Source organism: Numida meleagris, chromosome 1 (assembly GCF_002078875.1).
Source record: "Numida meleagris isolate 19003 breed g44 Domestic line chromosome 1, NumMel1.0, whole genome shotgun sequence".
NCBI classification, from domain to species: domain Eukaryota; kingdom Metazoa; phylum Chordata; class Aves; order Galliformes; family Numididae; genus Numida; species Numida meleagris.
In genome coordinates, this window is record NC_034409.1 from 51,941,608 (window position 1) to 51,961,569 (window position 19,962).

General features: G+C 53.7%; 2 protein-coding genes across 10 annotated transcripts; one reads left to right on the forward strand and one right to left on the reverse strand.

Annotated features, from left to right (window-relative positions):
* On the forward strand, positions 667–12,298 carry LGALS2 (galectin 2). 9 transcript variants are annotated; one of them, XM_021385540.1, is made up of 8 exons: positions 667–4,999; positions 5,193–5,961; positions 7,192–7,382; positions 7,474–7,523; positions 10,109–10,204; positions 10,651–10,733; positions 10,911–11,070; positions 12,084–12,298. In XM_021385540.1, exons 5-8 carry the CDS (start codon positions 10,199–10,201, stop codon positions 12,228–12,230), a joined length of 396 nt encoding a protein of 131 aa, XP_021241215.1. In that variant the 5' UTR covers positions 667–4,999; positions 5,193–5,961; positions 7,192–7,382; positions 7,474–7,523; positions 10,109–10,198; the 3' UTR covers positions 12,231–12,298. The 9 variants fall into 9 exon arrangements, with proteins under 9 accessions (XP_021241215.1, XP_021241198.1, XP_021241190.1 ...); XM_021385523.1 differs by having other exon boundaries at positions 5,193–5,482; positions 5,849–5,961; positions 7,192–7,523; XM_021385515.1 differs by having other exon boundaries at positions 667–4,454; positions 4,862–4,999; positions 7,192–7,523.
* Positions 13,792–19,950, reverse strand: CDC42EP1 (CDC42 effector protein 1). Its single transcript, XM_021385628.1, has 3 exons — positions 19,719–19,950; positions 16,667–17,492; positions 13,792–15,957 (listed from the first exon to the last, which is right to left on the reverse strand). The coding sequence occupies exons 2-3, from the start codon at positions 17,100–17,102 to the stop codon at positions 15,155–15,157; spliced, it is 1,239 nt and encodes a 412-aa protein (XP_021241303.1). The 5' UTR covers positions 17,103–17,492; positions 19,719–19,950; the 3' UTR covers positions 13,792–15,154.

The following is a 19,962-nucleotide window of genomic DNA, read 5'->3' on the forward strand; positions in this document are numbered from 1 at the left end:
CATAACACTGATGTTAGCAGCAGCATTTCAGGCCCTTCTTTTATTTCTTAGAAACTTGGCAGGCTCCTTCCCCTTTGGTTGCATCTGCTTTCTGTGCAACTTATGTGAAATGTCAGGGGGAATTTTTTAACTGAGAGGGTGGTGAAGCACTGGCGCGTGCTGCCCAGAGAGCTGTGGTTGCCCCTTCCCTGGCTGTTCAAGGCCAGGTTGGATGGGGTCCTGGGCATCCTGAGCTGGTGGATGGCAGCCCTGCCCATGGCAGGGGGTTGGAACTAGATGATCTTTGAGGTCCCTTCCAACCCAAGCTATTCTATGATTCTATGAAAAAGATTTTCAGAATTCTGCTCCCCATAACGAAGCTTGATGCCTCCTGAGAAAAACCTTCCTCAACTTATTTTTACTGACAGCTGGAATCCCAGACAAGATTTAAAGCCTAATGGAGCGAGACGCTCCGTATTGTAATTAATGCTGATCCAGAAGGAAAATACTGGAACTATAATTAGCTTGTAGCCAGTTGCAGAGCAAAGTGATTACGCACAAGCCGGAGGCCCGGATAGTTTGCGTGCCAGGGAAACAGCAGCTTGGGCTGGGAGCTGTGCTGTCCCACAGAGGGCAGCAGCAGGCAGGAGACTGGCTGCTGCTGCTCAGCCGTGGCTTGAAGCCACATTTGTGGTGAATCATGGCACAAACAACGTCGGGGAGGGCTGCAGGAATGTCTGGGTGTGCTGGGCGAGGGTTTTTCCAGGCAGGTAGACATCCCCAGCTGGCTGTCTTCATCCAGACAGTGCTGCTCTGTCACCCTTGCTCTGCTCCCAGGTTTGTTTGGTTTCTCTTCAATGCGTCTCAGTGAACCGTGCAATGTTTGCAGATGCACTCGTGTGCAGGAGATAGAGGTATGGTGAGCTTACTGTTGGCTCTGGCTGGTGGTGTTCCCTTTCCCCTGCCACATTCCTCTTTCTGTGGCAAGGCTTTCTGCCAGAGACCTTTCACTTTCCTGATGATATTGTGGTCTTTTGTTCCGTTTTCTGATTTCTCCACTCCAGCTGACTGCAGTGGGCAGTTCCTGTGTTTTTGGCTACTTGCCTTTGAAACAAGGCTGGCAGCTCCTCTCCTGACATCTCTCTGAACCATGCACCTCTTACACGATCCTCTGGATATGGAGCCCTGCTACACCTGACCTTTTCTCATCTTCCTTTTGCAATACTTCCAAGCACCTTTCCCAGTGGAGTGTTGCAATTAGAGTGCCAAGTAAAGAGTTGCATATTTCTTCAGAGGGAGAGCAAGTTTGTGCTCCTTTCATCTTATAGGAAGTTTCTTCTACCCTTGCATATGCAGCACTTTCTTGTGGTATGCAGTCATCACCAGGATCACTCCCTTTCATTTCTTTCAGCGTTTCCCTTTTTGCTGCAGGAAGGCCTGTCTCCGGTGATCAAAGACAACTGCAGGAGGAGAACGAGGAAATAGAATGCTGGAGAATGGAATAGAAAACCTGCTTGGAAGATCTCTGCTTGGAGTGAGACTCAAGGAAATGCACATCCACGTTCACTGCCTCTGATTCCCTGTTGTTAGTGTGGGGGTAGCGGAAGGTAAACTCCTGCTGTTGATAGGAGTAGGGATAGAAGCCCAACTCCTGGCTGTGGCCTGGGGCCTGATGTATTATGCATCTGGCCAAAACCAACACAGGGAGAGGAAGATATGCCAAGTCAGAGCGAGAAGAGCCTGGAAGGCTGTAAGAACCACCAGGGGGAGCATTGATGAAGTCATTTTCTGCATAGCTCCTAACTGGAAAAGATGCTTTACTGATAATGTGCACTTGGGATTGAAGTGTTGAGAGAGGCACTCGAGGAGGTGAGCAGATTCACCTGTTCTCACTCCAGCCCTGACTTGCTGTCTTATCTGTAGTGGATTGAAGAGACGTAGTTACAAAACACAAGTATTAGAAAAAAATGCCTTCAGAGCCTGGATTTTGCAGAGGTACAGTTTGGCTTTAAAAAACAGCAGGAGTGAGAAGAAGAAAAATCCTACTGCTGAGGCATTTTTCACAGGCAGCCAAGCATGGTTTGAACAGAGACCAGTGACACGATACGAGGAATCCTAGAGAGGATCAGGGAGCCCAAATGCAGCAAATCCCTGAGCCCAGCTGACAAACACATCCCTGCATTGCGGTGACGATGAAGTGTGTGACTTTGCAAAGCGTTTGCTGGGGATGTGTAGTTCTGCAGCAGCCTGGGGAGCCCAGAGATGCAGCCTTGCACAGTCTCTCCTCCCGACGCAGCATGGGGAGGAGGCATTCCCACTGCAGGGTGCCCCGGTGCCTTGTGCACGTGCTCTCTGCTTGTGCTTGGCAGCTGGGTGAGTTGAATAGAGACTTTTCGGCCTGGGGCTGAAAATCCCATGTTGCCAGCGATCCTGGTTTGGCTGCAACTGCCTCAGGTTCCCTAGGAAACTTTAGTGCTGGCTCAAATCCGGACTGCGAAATGGCAGGAGCAGTGACTCTGCCTCCAATCTGGCCATTCATCCTTCCCTGCTTGGTGTGGATCCAGTGCCATGGCACAGCAGGCATGGGGCTGGGAATAAAAAGGGAACTGAAACCCAGGTGGAGGTATAAAGTTGTGTTTGTATTTCTCAAGGGTGGTCCTGGGCTTTTGTGCGCTCTGGCATGATGTGGCAGATTTTGTCCCTAGGCACAACTTGGGGACAATGCGGGCTGGGGACTGTTCCCAATAGATTCACAGTGTCTCCAAGTGCTTAACTCTGTGGTTGAGAGCTGCGCTCTGCTCCTCACTCTCGGTGCCAGGAGCAAAACAGCTCAGTCCTGTAAGCCTGGATCTCACTTTTGAAGTGCAGTCCCCTGCAGCAGCTGCTGGAGGCAGCCGGAGCCTTTGTTTACCTGCTAATCCTTCTCTCATTTCCACTTTTTCTCTCCGAAGAGGGAAAATGTCACAAAACAGGTTGAAGATGAGTGGGTAGGGTGTGAGTGTGTGCTAGGCTGAAACTGGGAAAGGTTCTGTCTGCTGGGCAGGGCTGAGCATGCAGCGTGACTCAGTGTCCCAAGCCCCATGCTGTGGGCTGCTGGCCATGTTTGACCTCCTGGCTTGTGGGGTGGGAGAGGTGCGGAGGCAGTGTGGTGATGAGGATGCGGAGACCATAGAATGATGGAATATTCTGAGTTGGAAGGGACCCATAAGGGTCATCAAGTCTAACTCCTGGCTCCACGCAGGACCACTCAAAAATCAGACTCTATATCTGAGAGCGTTGTCCAGGCGCTTCTTTAGCTCTGGCAAGCTTGAGGCTATGACCACTGCCTTGGAGAGCCTGTTCCAACCCTGTGGTGAAGAATCTTTTCCTGATATCCAACCTGAAACCCCTGAAAAACAGAAGGGAATCCAGTAAGTAACTGTTTCACAGCAGCCCACCAGCCTGCATTTGGGCCATACCTTGACTTTGGACTTATCTTTGGGCTCGGAGACATCTTAGCTCCAGTGACCCTCACCCATCCATTTTGCTGGTGGGCACTGGGCTCTCTCCAGCTCACCCTGAGCTGGCTCTGTGGGGAGCTGCATCTCCATTAGAGCCACTGAGGAAAGATTCACGCCCCTTTCCTAATGAGACAGAGTGAGTAATAGAGATGCACCTCACGGACGGTGTTGTAAGCGGTGCTACATGCATGGTCAGGACCAGAAAGCAGGTCTCCACTAGCTTCTCCCTGCTATTGTGCAGCAGACACTGATGCATGTTCCATCTTGACAGCAGAGATAAGCTATCTGTGTGGTGGTGGGAGCTTGTGTCGCAGCTGCAGCCACCATTCCTCGCGCTGTTCTTATCAAATCTCCTGGCTTGCCAAGTCTGTTTGTTGCACGCTGAATGGCAGTGTGTTTGGTTCTCCGTACGATAAGATTTGTCTGGTGTGAGTCGCGTCCCGAGCATTTCACTTGTAATCCTCTTCCCCCCTCTTGGGAGCAAGTGATCTCTGTCCAGGAATCAGACTGCAATTAGGGCAGTGTCTGCTTCGAGGCAGGGGGATGCTGCAGAGGGGAGCAGCACAGGGCAGCCCAGAGATGTGCAACTAGTGGCTGGCCCGGCTCTGCTGGCAGTGATGGGGAAAATGACAACGACAGAAGGAGACACGGACTGGAGGGAAGGGAGCCAGAGAGAGCAAATGGCACAGCACGACCACTGAGAACGCAAAATAAACATCCTCTGTGGCCAAGTGAGGGCTTTTATAAACTACTGACTGTCCTGGCGGCTGTGTTAGAGGGGTCAGAATAAAGGCTCATGGGAGCTTCAAGAGAAGAGACAGCATCCCATATGGGACCGATCAGCTAAACAGCATGTCCTCAAGTGCATGACGTGTCCCTCAGCACCCAGTATAGTCCTGGAAAGGGAGATGGATTGTCTCAGCTGCTGCTGACCTCCTCCCGGTGGTACTCTGCAAGCACTTCCTGATCCTGCAGGTCAGCTGCTGGCTTTGAGAGCTTTCTTTCAGAGCTTTGGGAGCTCTAAGCAAGGCTGTGGCTGTAGTTCTCCTCGTGCCTGCATGAGTGGAGCCCCTGCACTGTTCCCTGGAGTTCTTGCAGTGCTTGCAGGTCTATCTCAGCTCTTTTCCCCGTGGCTTGCTCTGGAGGCCCATCTGTTTGTGCATTTCTGGTGCCCTTTGCTCTGATAGCAGGGAGGACGGGAGCAGGGAGCGCCACTTCTGTGGGCCTGGGCTTTTCTTAGGTCTCCTTTAGATGCTTGCACTTCTCTCTTTAGAAGCCCATTTCCCGCACTGAGTCACTCATTTTGGGATCTTGCTTCCCTTTTTTTAGCGCTTTTCTTTTCCATTTCCATCTGGTTTGGTTTTTACTGTTTCATTTTGCAGGACCATCAAAGGGAATGCATTCAAGCTAATTTCAGAGCAGTGGCAGCAGATAGTTTCAACTTGACAGCTCCTTCCTCTGCAGACCTCAGCCACAGCCTTGAATCCAAAGCCCCTCCAGACCCTCTCAAAGCTGATGGGGTAAGGTGGCTTGCTGCTTCCTGGCACGTATGAGAGGTGTGAGGGTTTAGCAATGTGAGAACGGGAGAGAGACTTTTTTTCCTTCCTTCTTTCCAGCCCATGAGCTGTTAATTCTTGTGGCTTTTCATAACTTGCTATTGCTCCCTTAGCATTTCTTTCTCTCTCTCTTTCCTCTTTTTTTTTTTTTTTCCAGTGGATGAGCCACCCTTGGCATCGCTCCTTGTGCGTGTGACTCAGACAGATTCTGCTTGTCTGAAGGATTCCTGCAAATCCTCAGAGTTGTCCAACCCGCCTCGGCGCAGTGCTGGAACCCGTGAGAAAGGCGCTGGGAGTGAGCTGTGCAGCACCAGCAGCCTTGTTCTATGGCACTGGGCATGGAGACTCTGCCCGCGCTCCCGCTGCATGCCCTGGCTGTGGTGTGGGGCTGGATCCTGGCATGGCGGCTCTGAGCTTGATGGAAGGAGGTCCCCATGGATGTTTTGTGTATGGCGCAATTCTGCTTTTCTCTTCTGCTTGTTCAAGTTCCAGCCAGCTGGCCTCATGCTGTCTCTGCTGTGGGAAATGATCCCCTTGAATTCAGGGAAGTTGGGCTTGGGGCGTCTTGGAAGTCCCCTTGTTTCCATTGTTGGAAGGAGACCATTCATTTTGAAAGCCTCTGGTTTTTGGATTTAATTGGAACCACCCAAGGGCTAATTTTTTTCAGAGGCGCTCAATGCCTCAGTAACTTTACTGATAGTAGATGGTGGAATGAGAGATCAGCATCTCCAATACCTGAGCTACATTAGCCAGGTGAGCCCAGCTTCCTTCTAGCTTCTAGAACAAGTTTGCAAAGCTGATTTTTAATTTTAGAAAATCTGTCCATGGGAGTGAGAATCCAAACAAGAAGAGGGATACAAGCTTGTGTGTCCATGCCTGTTTTCCCACGTGCAAGATGAGGAGCCTGCCATCTTCCTTACTCAATGGTGAGAGAAAGCTGTTTGGGATCATCATCTTTTGGCATAAGATGCATATGGAACACAAGACCTCATGAAGCTGATTCTCTGTGGAGAGCTCTGTGGAGGAGACTTTAACTGTTTAGGTAGTATCTCTTCCAGCAAAGCAGAGAGATCCCAAAAAATCTGAGAGGGGAGAAAGCCATGAGCCTCCTATGCATCTTCTCCTTTGCCATTATGGAGGAAAGTTTTCAACACAAATGCTTTTTTATCTCCAGGCGTGTTTTTGAAAGCCTTTCCCACAACCAGCATTCCTGACGTGCCCCATGAGGGAAAGAATTAGAGAAATGAAGGCTGGAAATGGAACTGGGTGGCATGTAATCAGTCCTCTGACCTCTTTTCCCTACGTTCTGCCAGTCCTCCTGCCCCTCGGGCAAGCTGAGGACCCATAGGACGTGACTCATCTGGTTGCTTGGGTTGGTGTCTGGTGTTATGAGCCAGCTTCCATGCGCACAAACCTCCTTCCTCCTCTCCCCTTGCACGACTCATACCACACAAAAATGCTGCCACAGACTTCACTGCTTCCCAAGGGAGAAGTCCCCTTGAAAGGCAGAAGGCCATAACTTGGCCCTGAGGATGGAAACCATCCATCAGAGAACATTTGAACTCCCTATAGAGATGAGAGATATCAGTCACTGTGGCACCTTTCTGACATGACAGGGAAAGAGATGGAGTCTGAGGCTACAGCCCTTCCCTCTGCTCTTGATCTGCTCCACTGTTTTGGTGCTGGTTCCCCTTTTCCCTCCTATATTAGAATTGTTTAATCTGGAGAGGAGGAGGCTCAGGGGAGACCTTATCACTCTCTACAGCCACCTGAAAGGAGGTTGTGGCGAGGTAGAGGTCAGTGTCTTTTCCCAGGTAACAGTAATAGAATGAGAGGTGATGTCCTCAAGTTACACCAGGGGAGGTTCAGGCTGGATATTTGGAAAATTTTCTTCTCAGACATAGTGGTGCTGCACTGGCACAGGCTGCCCAGGGAGATGGTGCAGTCACCATCCCTGGAGGTGTTCCAGAACCGTGTGGATGTGGCACTGAGGGACATGGTCAGTGGTCATGGTGGGGATGGGCTGAGAGTTGGACTAGATCCCAGTGGTCTTTCCAACTGTTCATGATTTTATGATTCTGTGATTCTATGATTTCCTGCTGCCCTAGCTCTGAGGAAAGGTTTTTTTTTTAATTTATTTTTATTTTTATTTCCAGGTCCAGAGCACAGATGCTACTTCCACACTGCCCAGAGGGGCTCAAGATGATGCACAGCCAGGGAGCAGGGGTATGCAGGTTGGCAGGCCATTACAGCTTGTCTTCCAGTCCTTTGTTCCTTCCCATTTTAGTGGATTCCAATGTGGAGGATTTGAGTCTTTCTGTGGAGGACTCATCCAGTTAGGAAGCAGGTCAGTGTTCATAGGCACTGCTTTCCTTGTGCTCATCATTGTCTTGGCTTCTGCATCTCCTGGACAATCCTCTCCTGTACACACCCTCCAGATCCACAGACCTGCTTATCCAGTCTTCTGATTGCCTCAGTGCTCAGTGAGGTAAGCACATTTTGTTCTTGCCATCTTCCTCCGTTAGGAAGCTGGCTGGCTGACAGAGCTTAGGGATAGGTTGGGTGAAGGTTGTGGCATTATCTGATGAGAGGCAAACCAAAACCTCCCTGCTACAGGATGGTCCTTTCAAAATTAACTGTTTTTTTTTTTTTTTTTTTTTTTTTTTTTTTTTTGTGACTGGGGGAGGTAGAGGTGAAAATCCTGGGCTTAGCTTCTTGAAATCCACCCCACAGCCCTCTCAGGCAGGAGGCTTCATAAAAGGGGGAAACTGAGGCAGAAATGAGCCTCGGTGAGGACTAGAGGGAGGAAATGTTACTAGAGCCTGAATGGGGTCAGAGAACATGGTTTAAATCAGGTCACTGCTTGATATTTATTGTGTAGGGTTTTTCTTTTTTCCTTACTCTCTCCCTGAAATCCTTCCCCAGAGGCTATTCAAGGAAATAAATAGCCAGTGGAAAGGGACAATAGCTTGCTGTGGAGTACAAATTATATGAAGCAGTAGGAAATAATAGCAGAGTGAGCAGCTGCTGCTCTGGGAAGGAATGCGCGCTCTCTCCAGCTCCTCTTTGCCTTGAACGGGTGCCGATCCTGGTCTGCAGCACAGACTCCTTGGTGCCTCGGGTGCAGATCCTGGCAGCTCACTGGGGTAGGAAGCGTTGATTCTGGCATACAGTTTGGCTGCTGTGTGGTAGTGGTGGTGGCAATAGGTGCTGCTGTCAAAGGTCACTCCAAGGGCTCTGTGCCCCCATGGGTGCTCCTGAGGCCTCCCCAGGACTAGAGGGAGGGCCAGAGAGAAGTGTTGATCCCAAACCCTACCTTTTGGGACCGTGTTTCTCTTCAGGAACATGGCAAGGCCTCCTCCAGCTCCAGTGGTGTCAGCGTGGCCATCCTGCACCAGTGTAGGCCAGCTGCCCTCCAGCCAGGGTGGACATGGGGTGGACCCCCAGGTCAGGGGGTTGTATCCCTATTGTAGGATGGTCTCTTTATAGGTGAAGGGTTCCTTGTTCCCTTGCACTGGTGACCATCAGCTTCCACACCCTTTATTTATGTTTTCCTCACCGCACAGCACCTCCGCCTCCTTTGCAGATGCCCTGTAGCCAGATTTCCTCTCTTTTTGGGATTTATGTTCTCATCACATCACCATTTCCCCAGGCTTTCTGCTTTGTGGTGACTTTGGGGAAATAACCAACCTGCCTCCTTTCCCCTCCAGTCATCCCAGTCGCCACCTCCCATTGCACCGGAGGATTTCAGCCTTTCTGGGGTTCCGTAGATGTCTGACCCTTTCTACGTGGGGAGCACACCTCCCTGCTTGAGCCAGACCATCTGCACTGAGCTGGCTCCTGACCATGCAGAGGCTGCAGACGAAGGAAGTCACCAGCGCTGGCAGAATTGCTGCCGGGTTTCCCACTATTGTTCCCAGTGGCAAATGGAAAAGGGGTGAACGCCCCTGCTGAGCGTTTGCAGGAGAGGGGTTAATGTTATCTTGAGGAAATCTCACAGCCCCTCTCCTCTTTCCTGCCTGTCTCCCTGCCTGTGTATATTCTCACATCCGCAGCTCCGCACACAACTCTCTGCACAAGTGGTTTTCCCCGTCCCTGGGACACGTGCTGCTCTCCCCCATGGGCAGCCTCACCCTTTGCCAGGGGGATCAGTGGGCACAATGAAGGCGATGTGAACACGTGTGTGTGTGGGACACACGGCAGCTCGATGGCAAACAGACCTAATGCTGGAAACCACTGTCTGCACGCAGCCACCCACAGCACCTGCTCCTGCCAGACCAAAGTTCAGCCCTGGGGAAGTTTCACCAGCAGCTTCAGCAACCTCAACAGTAAATAAATTGCCAGAGCCTGCCGGGCTTTATGACCCACTGGTCACAGATAAATAGGAATTACCTCCAGGGAAGGAGTGCTTATCAGCCTTTATCTCCTTTCATGTTAGGAGCCTTTGGGGAAGGGCAGGAACCGCCTCCCATCTGCTCTCTGCAGGGATGGGGCTCGGGAGGGGGATTGAGGGACTACTGCTCTCCTGAGCTTCCCTCTTGTTTTCCCATTGAATTCTGGATTCTGGAAATATAGCACCAGCTACTTCTACCAAATCTGAGGCACTGTCTACTGACTTGTAGCTCAACCCTGGCAAGGACACCAGTGGAGTGATGCTCCCCATTTCTGTTTTCTCAGGGTTATAGAGGATGGGGCTATCAAATCTACTGTGCTTGGCTCCTGAATCTCAAAGGTTTAGGATTCAGTGCAACTTGAATGGGAGATTGCAGAGAGCTCCCACATATTGCTGGTGCAATCCATGTGCTGGAGCTGAATCTAGAGCTGCAAGGAAGAAAGGAGCTGGGAAGCTTTTTTTTTTGGCTAAGCTGTTACACCAAGATAGAAATGAATGTGGTGGTCACACCTCCATGGCAAGCTAGGGAGATGCCTGTCCTATATGGTGGCTGGAGTAGCACCACTAAGGGCCATGTGCGCTGCTGCCTCCATAGGGAATTCAACAAGGAGGCTGGTCCCTAGGGGAAAGGTATGTGCATGACTCAAAGTCGTCTTAATATGTTAATATATAATCCACAGGGAAGTGAAGGGATGTGAGGTCATCTATATGAAGCATTTCTGAGTGGAACTGCTGGTGGCTCCCTGCCTGCTGACTGCCCTCCGAGGAAGATGGCTGTAAGGGCTTCTGCTCCTGTGTGCTATTGCCCAGGGTGGTCATGCTGGCATGCAGTCAGCCAGGCTGAATGAGGGGTGGGAAAAGGCACGACCACCTCCGCTCTCACCCCTTGCATTTCTTGGGCTGTGAGTGGTGTTGTCCACCAAATGGGGGGTTGGACCACTCTGCTTGAATCCTCTTCATACCTCTGTTCTCATACTCCACCTTTCCTTGTGCTGAGGGCAAGCCTATTCTTATCTCCTCTCTTTCTCATTCTTTGTCGCATGCTGCCTCCACTTAGCCCACTCCTCCCCTCATTGAGAAGCCCATGGTTTTAGGCCATGGGAGGAACCCCTCCTGAGAGCAGTAGATGTTCTACTGGCTGGGACACCTTCTCCAAGCAGTGTGGTGGCAGGAGAGGAATGGCAGGTGGAAATGCACAGACCCTTTTTTGTCTTTGCCTCAGGGAATGTTTGAAATGTTCAACCTGGATTTGAAGGTTGGGGGTGTCATGAAGATCAAAGGCCATATATCTGAGGATGCTGAAGGGTAAGTGCAAAGAAACCACCTCAACTCACCGGGTCTGAAGGTGAGTTCATGAGCAGGAGATGTCAAACATCTTCACCGCTGATGGAGGCTTTGGGGGCAGTGCTACATTTTGGATCTTAGCACTTCCAAGACCCTGTCCTGCTCATGCAGCTGACCTTCCTCCTGCTCACCCTGCAGCTTTGCCATCAATCTCGGCTGCAAATCCTCAGATCTGGCGCTTCACTTCAACCCCCGCTTCAATGAGTCCGTCATCGTCTGCAACTCCTTGTGCTCTGACAACTGGCAGCAGGAGCAACGCGATAAACATTTCAGTTTCTACAAGGGCTCCACTGTCAAGGTGAGGGCCCCGTGCTGGCGTGGGGTGTGGGGTGGTGGGAGAAGCCATGGTTAGGAGGTTCCTGTACCCCACATCCTCCCACTTGCCTGCCCAGTGTCCCCCTCTCCCTTCACTGCTCCCTCATTCTCTGGCTTTTTGGTCCTGATTGCTATTTCCACTCCTCCTTCAAATCAACAGTGGAACTTTGTGTGAACCTTCTCTGTTTCAGGCTTTACAACTGCTTCCAGCCTAGGGACATGTGTGAAAGCAAAGGAGGTCTCCAGGAAGCAGGATCTTGCTGCTCTGTACCATATTTCTCTCTCTAATTGCCTCCTATGCAAACACGGGTTTTAAGCCAAACCTGGGCTGGGAACAATGTGGTGCCCTATCTTCTCTGGTCCCCAAATGCTTTTCTGTCCTCACTACTTTTGGATCCACACTGACAATCTGTTCTCCCTCTGCTCCTGCCAGGGATGCTGTCTCACTCTGTCCAATGTCCTAAGATGTTACTAGGGCTATATTTAGGAGTAGACCCCTTCCTATGGCTGCAGAGAGGAGTCTTATTTCCTCAGTCATGGCTGGATGTTGGGGAAGCAGTGGAGAGGTGACAGCTTTGGGGAGAAATCGCTTTCATTTGCGATGATCAGTGCTGAGTTCCTGTTCTATCTGTCTGAACATGTTTATGGCTAACACTTCTTTTTCCAGGTTGTGATGAGGGCAATAAAACATCAGGTTCTTTCTACTCTGTTCAGATCTAAGCCATGTGGTATATTCAGCGGAGGCAGCACTTAGGTTTATCTGCTCTGAGTTTACAACCTGAGTAGCTGAAACAGCCCCGGGAGAGATCCTGTCCCCAGGTCATAGTCTGATCACCAGCTCAGACCCTCACTGCCAACTGCTCATTTCCTGCAGCTCCCCCAGCACAGCCTCCAGACCAGGTCTGACCCTCGCGTGTAGCGTTATGCCTTTGCAGTGGATGCTCACCTCTCCTTCTTCTCTCCACTGCCTGCCCGCCCTCCCCTCTCTTCTCGCAGCTCATCATTGAATTCCTGGGAGACAAATTCCTGGTGAAACTACCAGATGGACATGAAGTGGAGTTCCCCAACCGGCATAGCTATGACAAGATCAGCTACTTGAACATTCATGGAGGATTCAAGGTCACCTCCTTCAAGGTGGAGTGATGAGTGCTGCTTCCTAGCTCGAATAAAAACCCAGCTGGGACTGCTTGCTCCAGCTGCTCTGTCTTCTATGAGGTCTCTGTGGCTCTGTGTGAGAAGCTGGCAAAGACTGAGCTTTGTCCACTAACAGGAAAGGAAATAGCTCCTAGATAAGGCCAGGTGCTTTTCTGGTTCAGATCAGGATGTGGGGGTTGAGCAGATAGTGCATAGGGCAAAGCAGGCTGGAGGTGGGGTTCAGGAGGAGGAGGAGAAGGAAGAGGAAGATAGGATATGATTGCTCAGGGAATGCTTGTTTAGCCTTGTCACAATACACCATTTCTTCTTGCACCCACATTTTTTTTGGTTGGGGACGGAGGGGAACAAAAGCATTGATGCTAGCAATGTGGCATTTGGTCCCACAAAAATGCATAATTAAACGTTAGGTTTGGGAACCTCAGGGCATGGGTTTGCCATTTCCTCTTGGCTGCTTGCTCTGGTAGGTGGAAGGAATGGCTGGGTGCCCTCCTGCTGGTATAGTGCCAGGCGAAGCGAGGATCGGAACACAGGTGTGCCCCCATAATGGCATTCCTGCAGTGATAAGGGGTTGTCTCTGGCTTTCCCCCTTATCTCACCTCACTTATCTATTGATGCATTCCAGATGGGTTACCCATTACTCTGGCACTGCCATGCTGAAGCCTGTTTGGAGGGAAAGTGAGGCAAGGGAGAGCAGTGGGGATGGAGGAGAGGTTTTGGGTGGGTTAAACAGCTCACACCTGTGTCTCTCGCATGGGACTGCAGGCGATTAGTGCTTGATTATCTGATGCCACTGATCTAATTAAAAAGTATCCCTCCAGTTGCAGGGAGGGAACAGAGAGCCTGGAGTGTGCTGGATCAATCCTGTTTCTAGAGTCTCTGGGGAAGGAGAATGAAATATGTAGAAAATGAGGAAGCAGAGAGATTGCAATGCCTCCAGCAGCGCTGGGAGGAAGGGTAGGGGAGGGCTGAATGTGAGGAAAAGCATCACCTCCTTGCCCTCACTGGTCAAAATGTAAGTGATGTTTATGTGCAACAGAAAACTTAAGACTAGATGAATCATAGAATCACAGAATGGTTTGACTTGAAGGGGGCTTAAAGATCATCCAGTTCCTCCTCACTGCCGTGGGCAGGGCTGCCACCCACCAGCTCAGGCTGCCCAGGGCCCCATCCAACCTGGGCTTGAACATCCAGGGATGGGGGACTACCGCTCTCTGGGCAGCCTGTGCCAGTGCCTCACCACCCTCTGAGTAAAGAATTTCTTCCTAACATCTAATTTAAATCTTCCCTATTTTAGTTTAAAACCATTCCCCCTTGTTCTATCACTATCACTCTGTGTACAAAGTCAGTCCCCCTTCTGCTTATGAGCTCCCTTCAAGTACTGGAAGGCCGCAGTGAGGTTTCCCTGCAGCCTTCTCTTCTCCAGGCTGAACAAGCCCAGCTTATAAGAGAAGTGCTGGGAAATCCCACAGGGATCAGAGTGGCTGGGACCAAAGTTTTGAGGGAAGATGATAAGGTCACTGCAATTGATGGAGGGATACACCAGAGAAGCTAGTATCAAAACTGCTTTAATAAGGACAATAATAAGTGCACGGGGGTACAGAGTGGAGGCAGAAAGGCTGTTCCACAGATGGGGGTCTTTGGTCTGGAGCTTGTGCCACAGTCCGAGAAGCAGAGAACAGGGGGAGCTCGTCCTGAGAGCCATCTCCCTGGCACGGGGTGGGTGCTGACCCTGCATGGCCCTGCTGAGTGCTGGTGGTTGGAGCTGGGAACCTGTGGGCACTGCTCGGGGGGACTGAGGGAGGAGGGCTTGCCCTTAACCTGCCTGCAATGACTGCCTGGCTCCCACGTACAGCACGCGCACGCTGGAACCTCTTTATTCTGCAAAAGGACTGGGCAGTGGGTGAGCCACGTAGGAGCACAGACCAATGGCATCTCCCCCGCCGCACGCCCCCGTCCATCCTGGAGAACAAGGAGGGTGCTGTGAGGGTCCCTCTGGTGACCTCAGCCCCCGAACATCTCAGCTCCACACCACGGCACAAAGGCACTTCTGTGCTGGGCAGCGTGGGGGCCGCTCATCCCGGGGTGGCCGCATCACCCGGGGATGCTCAGCGAGGGGCATTGAGCATCCTCCATGCATAACCCTGGGACAAGGAACTCTGCAAAGAGGGGTGTGTGTGTGTGGGTAGAGGGACGAGGGTGGGGAATAATGGAGGCAGAGAGGGAGTCTCCTTGTTCTGAGGTGGGTTGAAGGGAAAGGGAGTTGTTAGGGTAGCATTTGGTGCCCAGACAGCCTCACCTCTGGCAAACCACAAAGTTTCTCCCCCTCCCTGCTGCAAGGGTTGGACAAGGAGACTTCCTCAGTGATGTCCAGCAGCAGGAGGAGGCAAGGGGAGGGTCCCCCAAGAGGAATGCTGGCTGGGTGCCTGGTGCAGCCACTGCCACCTCCATGGCCACCACTGCCTTCTCAGGGCAGGGTTTTGCATCAGGGATCAAGCTCAGTGTCTGTGGGCTCTCTCAGACAGGGATCTGTCTGCAGATCCCTGTCTGTCACCGTTGCTTCCTTTCCTGAGCAAATTGTTTGCTTGCTGGGGGATGTGGGTTGGGGTGGAAAGGGGCTCGAGGGTTTCTTTGGCACATGGGAACGTCCCTTTGGCATCTAATGGGGAAGGAGAAGGGCTGTAGCATAGCATGCTGCAATGCACAGCCCTCACCCATCCCAGCAGCACCCTGACAGACCTGGGGGCCCTGCGGGAGATGGGGCCCCCTCCTGCCCGCCTTGCACTCCGCTGCCCTAAGGTGAAGGCCAGGAAGTTGCCTGCTGGGTCTGCCACCAGAGGTGGGGGATAAAGAGGAGGGTGATGACTGCAGCACTGATGTCTTTGGAAGTGGGGCCGTGATGGTGGGATGGCCATTCACACCTTGACTTCATCGTCGTCCTCCTCCTCCTCATCGGCATACTCGAAGGAATTGCTGCGGCCACCCCGGCTACCAGCATACCCCTCCTGAAGGCTGGGGAACTCGTCCTCCTCATCCTCCTCCTCTCCTTGGTCCCAGGTGTCCTCTGGGGACCGTCTGGCTGCTGTCACTTGTGGCCGCCACGAGTTGCTGCTGGGGCTCTCCCAGGCGGCCCGTGTCCAGCCTTGCCGGGCACCCTCACCCTTCTCTGAGCTGCGTGGGGTGCTTGTCCCCCCATAATGGCGAGCCAGGACCTGGGCCGCCCGCTCAAACTCTCCTGCCTCAATGGAGCAGTCGTTCCAGTGTCCCTGCCATAGGGTCCCTCCGGGCACTGCCCCCGGCCCCGAGGCTTGCGCTGGGTCCTCTCTGGGCTGCTCAATGGCATGTGCCTCTCCATTGGCACGGATGGACAGTCCCAGCAGTGAGCCAGCTTGTCCAGAGTGGTCCCAGAAACTGGGTTTTGCCTTCAGCTCTCCGTGGGATGTGTCTGGTCCTTGAGGGACCCTGTCCTTGGTCCCCTCACCATGTGGGAGAGCACAGCTGCCAGGTGGGTCTTGGCCATCCTCTGCTACCTCGTTCCCATTGGTTTCAGAGAAGCTCATCACCTGGAGGAGCTCGCTCATGAGAGAGGGCCCCAGGTCCAGGCGGAAGGAGAGCAGGGAGTCTGAGCGTGCCAGCTCTTCTTCCCCAGGTAAAGTGCTCTCCGGGGCCTTTTCCAGACGAGGGACACGAGGGATGGTGCAAAATCCAGACTCCAGCCCTGCAAAGCAGAAGTGATGGCTGGTGAGCACAGCCAGGGTGCCATGGTGGGACAAAGCCTACGTGACCGTGGGACAAGGGATGCTGATGCCAGCACAGGTCGGTGGCACTGGCTCCTGAAGGACAGGCCAGGTTACCTCCCTTGCTGGGCACACTGGCCCTGGGCTCCTGAGGCCCAGTGGCATCACACTACTGCAGCCCAGGGGTGCTACCTCCAAAGCCCAGAGCTGTGATCTGGTGGGCTCCAGGCCTGGTAAAAGGCTGATGGGAATGGAGCTGGGCAGGTGGGACCAGGAGATGGCAGCATTGCCTCAGCTTGCCTTTTCCTCTGAGCCCAGCCATGTCCCTTGTTTGCCACAGGCCCCCAGACCCTCCTGAAACCTTCTGCCTTAGCCCCTGGAGAAAAGCTAAGTCACAGCCCAGTGCCGTGAGGCCAGAGAAGAGCCCTCCAGCTGTCCCATCCACCCATCCCACAGCCCTTCCCAATGGGGCCTTCCTGAATGCTGGCCAGCGGGATGGGATGAGGGAACACTGGGGAAGGGAGGGACGAAGACCCTTGAGGGACACATGGAGATGGAGGGATTGGCACAGCGGGGGGCTGCTGGGGGCTTACATACAGAGGTGGGGATGGCCGTGCTGTGGCATGGGCTTTGCCACACTGGGACATAAGGGTATCTTGGCATGAGCCACCACCACCATGCTGCACTCACCGTAGGTCTGGTGTGCTTTGGAGAATCTGTTTGAGGCGCTCTTGAAGGAGTACTTGCTGGTCAAACCGCCATCGCCATCATACGCCGCCTCGTTGAGCTGTGGCAGCGACACGGCATTCTTGATGATGGGCGAGATGGCCGGCGGTTCGGGCGATGCCCCTGCCTGGCTCCCACTGCCCCGTCTCCTCTGTGGTGTCCGTCGGACATGCCGCAGTGTGCGGGCAAAGAAGTTGTCGGCTTTGGCTGGCTCAGCCCCACCATGGTTGCTGAGGAAGGAGGTGTCCCCAAAGACATCCCCGCCGCGCCCCACGTGCATGGTGTGCCGAAAGTCCCCCAGCGGTGGGCTGATCATGTCTGGTGTCAGCTCCGACTTCAGCCGCCGCTTGCCGTGGGAGCCCGACACCCAGCTGAGCACTGGCAGCTTCCCCAGGCTCATCTTGCGCCTCCTTGTCCCCACACCTTCCAAAGAGCCAAAAACCAGTTTTCAGCACCGGGATGGCCTGTCACATCCCCATCACCAGGGGGAGCGACTTGCCTTGCCTTGGCTTTGATCTGGTGGCAATGCGGCCTGCGCCTACGTTACGCTCATGGAGTCAGTCACCCAGCGTGGGGATGTCCCAGCAGTTGGTGGCCTTGGCAGGGGTGAGTCCTTTCAGGGAACTTTCTCACCCGGTGACAACGATGGTGGTGGCACGTAGGTGTCCCCAAGGGGGTCTATGGTCACCCCAGATGCTGCCAGAAGCTGATTGGATGTCTTCTGCTGTGGGAGCTGGTGCACAGGTGGGTGCTGGGATCTGTAGGGTGGCAGGGAGAGTGCCTTGGTTCCCTAAAGAAGACAAGAGGGAAGGTGAAGCCCTTGGAGAGGATTTTCCCAGTCTCACTGGCTTTTCCCCTAGGAGCAGTGGGGCTGAATGGCCTTCGGGAAGTGTCCCCAAGAATGTGCCCTTCCCTCTGCCCGTTGCAATCCTGGCTGAGGATTTCTTCCCTATGCCCTGCCCCACGGGGTGAGAAACCTCTCCCTGCTTCTCACTACTCAGACGAACCCTTCAGGAGAGGGTGAGGCTTGAGGTACTGCACAGTTCTCAGGGAGGAGGAGGAGCAGAGAGGGAAAAATGCAATATTTGTGTATTGGTTTGTTTGCCCTCTCCTGGCTGGATCCCCAGGTGCTTTGCTGGGGCGTGAATGCAGAATGGAGCAGCTGAGCACAGGGGGTGGGGGGAGGCAGGCAATGCTGGAGGCTGCAGTGCTAGGGCAATGACCGCAGGGCTGTGTGGCCTCTGGGGGAACAGGACATCAAGGAGGACATTGGGATCTGCGTGGCCCCAGCAGTGTGTGGTGGTCAGGATGCCAAGGGGAGATTCACAAGGCCCACACACCTCAGCCCCTGCTTGCCCAGACCCCATTGTTGTGTGTCTCCATCAGTCTCCCCCTGCAATACCCTCTGCCTGCTGGCTGTGTCCCCAGATCACCTTGGAGCAAGTGCCAGCGAGCCCTGGGCACTGGGCTGCTCTCCTGGCAGAACACATGTTTTTGCCTTGCCTTGGCCTTGTTTGCTCACCCGGGGCCCCTCTTATCTGCCAGGGGTTAATGCCTGGGAAGGGAAAACACACCTCCCCTGTGGAGGCTGCCACCATTGGCTGCCTCCCTTGGTGGCACCGGTGAGGACACTAGGACAGTGGCAGCATTGCTTCCTGCCTACCCCCGGCCCCATGGGTCTTGTGCCTGTGCAAGGCCTCGAGAGTGGGGGACATATGGCAGGTTTGGAGTGGGAGGATGGTGGGGGGACATGTTCCTCTGGCACAAGGCACAAGAGCGGAGAGCAGGGGAAGAACACCTCTCCCAGGTCTGCGGACCCCCGATGGGGACCCTCAGCTCTCTGCTATGTTTCTGCTCTCCCTCTGCCCAAGCACTGCAGGAACTCAGGATTCTCAGGGCAAAGGCTGACCCATGCTCTCCTTTCCTCCACTGGGCAATGAGAGCCCTGTCCAGCTGCCTGGCTGTCCGACTGTTTGTCTGTCCATCTGTCCACCTCCCCCTCCCCAGTTCCCTGCTGCAGGAAGCCCCCTCGCCTCGATGGCTGGGAGCCTCCTCCTCCTCCTCCCGCCCTGTGTCCCCTCTGAGCTCGGCTGGTTTCCACTGGTTTTCCACCCGCCAGGAATGGCCGGAGCTGCTCCGCTCGCTGTGAAGAGCGGAAACCAGCGAGGGGGGGAAAATAATCCAGATGTCTCGTTGGCTAGAGCTGCTGAAAGCAGCCCTCTTCTCCCCTCCTCCCCCCCCCCCTCTCCTCGCACACACCCCAAGGGGACAAGCTCCAAAGAGGGAGAGGAGAAGTTTGGGGTGGTCTCAACAAGGGGAATGAGGGTGGAAATGGCTGTGGGCGGCCGGGAAGACTTTCCCAGCCCTCTCGACTGCAGAAAACTCCCTCTCTCCAAAGGAGGAGGAGAAGGAGAGGCAGAGGCTCCGCCGGCTGCTCATTTTGTTCTGGGATGGGGAAAACTGGAAGAAATGGGGTTTTGGGATCTGTGCGGGCAGAAAGGGGGCAATGGGCTGGGGCTCTCCCACAGTCCTGGAGCGCTGCCTAGCAGTGGGTGAATGATCCTGAGTCCAGCTCCCATGCTGCCTGCTGCTATGTATATATTTATATCTCTGCCTACAACAAGGGTGTTTTTTCAAGCAGGCGCTCCGGGACATTTCCAGCCATCCCCTCCCCATTCCCTCTCGTGCTCTCTAACTCCCAAACTGAAGTTTCCTGGGGTGAGAGTGGTAGCAACAGGAGGGGGCTCTGCTGCTTTCCCTCATCCTTGGGTCCCCTTCATTTCCCCGCTCCCCTTTCTGTGCTCCCGCTTTCCCTTCCTTCCTCTCCTCCCCGTTTCCCGTCGCATTCCTGCCTTCTCCCTTTCTTTTTCCACATCCTCCCCGTCCCCATCGCTTTGCCACCCCTCCCGCTTCTCCCACCTCCTCACTCCCCCTCACTCCCACAACCCCCTTCCCTTCTCCTTCGAAACACCCCCCAGCTCTCTGCACATCCATACCAAAATTAGTATAGTAATACCTCTTTTTTTTGGCCACTCTTTTTTTGTCCCGTCCTCCAGCCGAAAAGTTGGGAGACGCTCTCCGTGCGTCCCTCCAAGTTGGTTGTGAGGGCAACCAGTGCTGCGTCCCAGCGGGGAAAGGGGAGGGGAGGTGTGCCCCCCTTTTCCCACGCCCGTCCCCCCCAAGCCTGGCTCCCCAGGCTGCTCTTTGGGTGCCTGACGCCCCGGTGCCACGGGAGCGAGGGAGCGAAGCTGGCGGGGAGG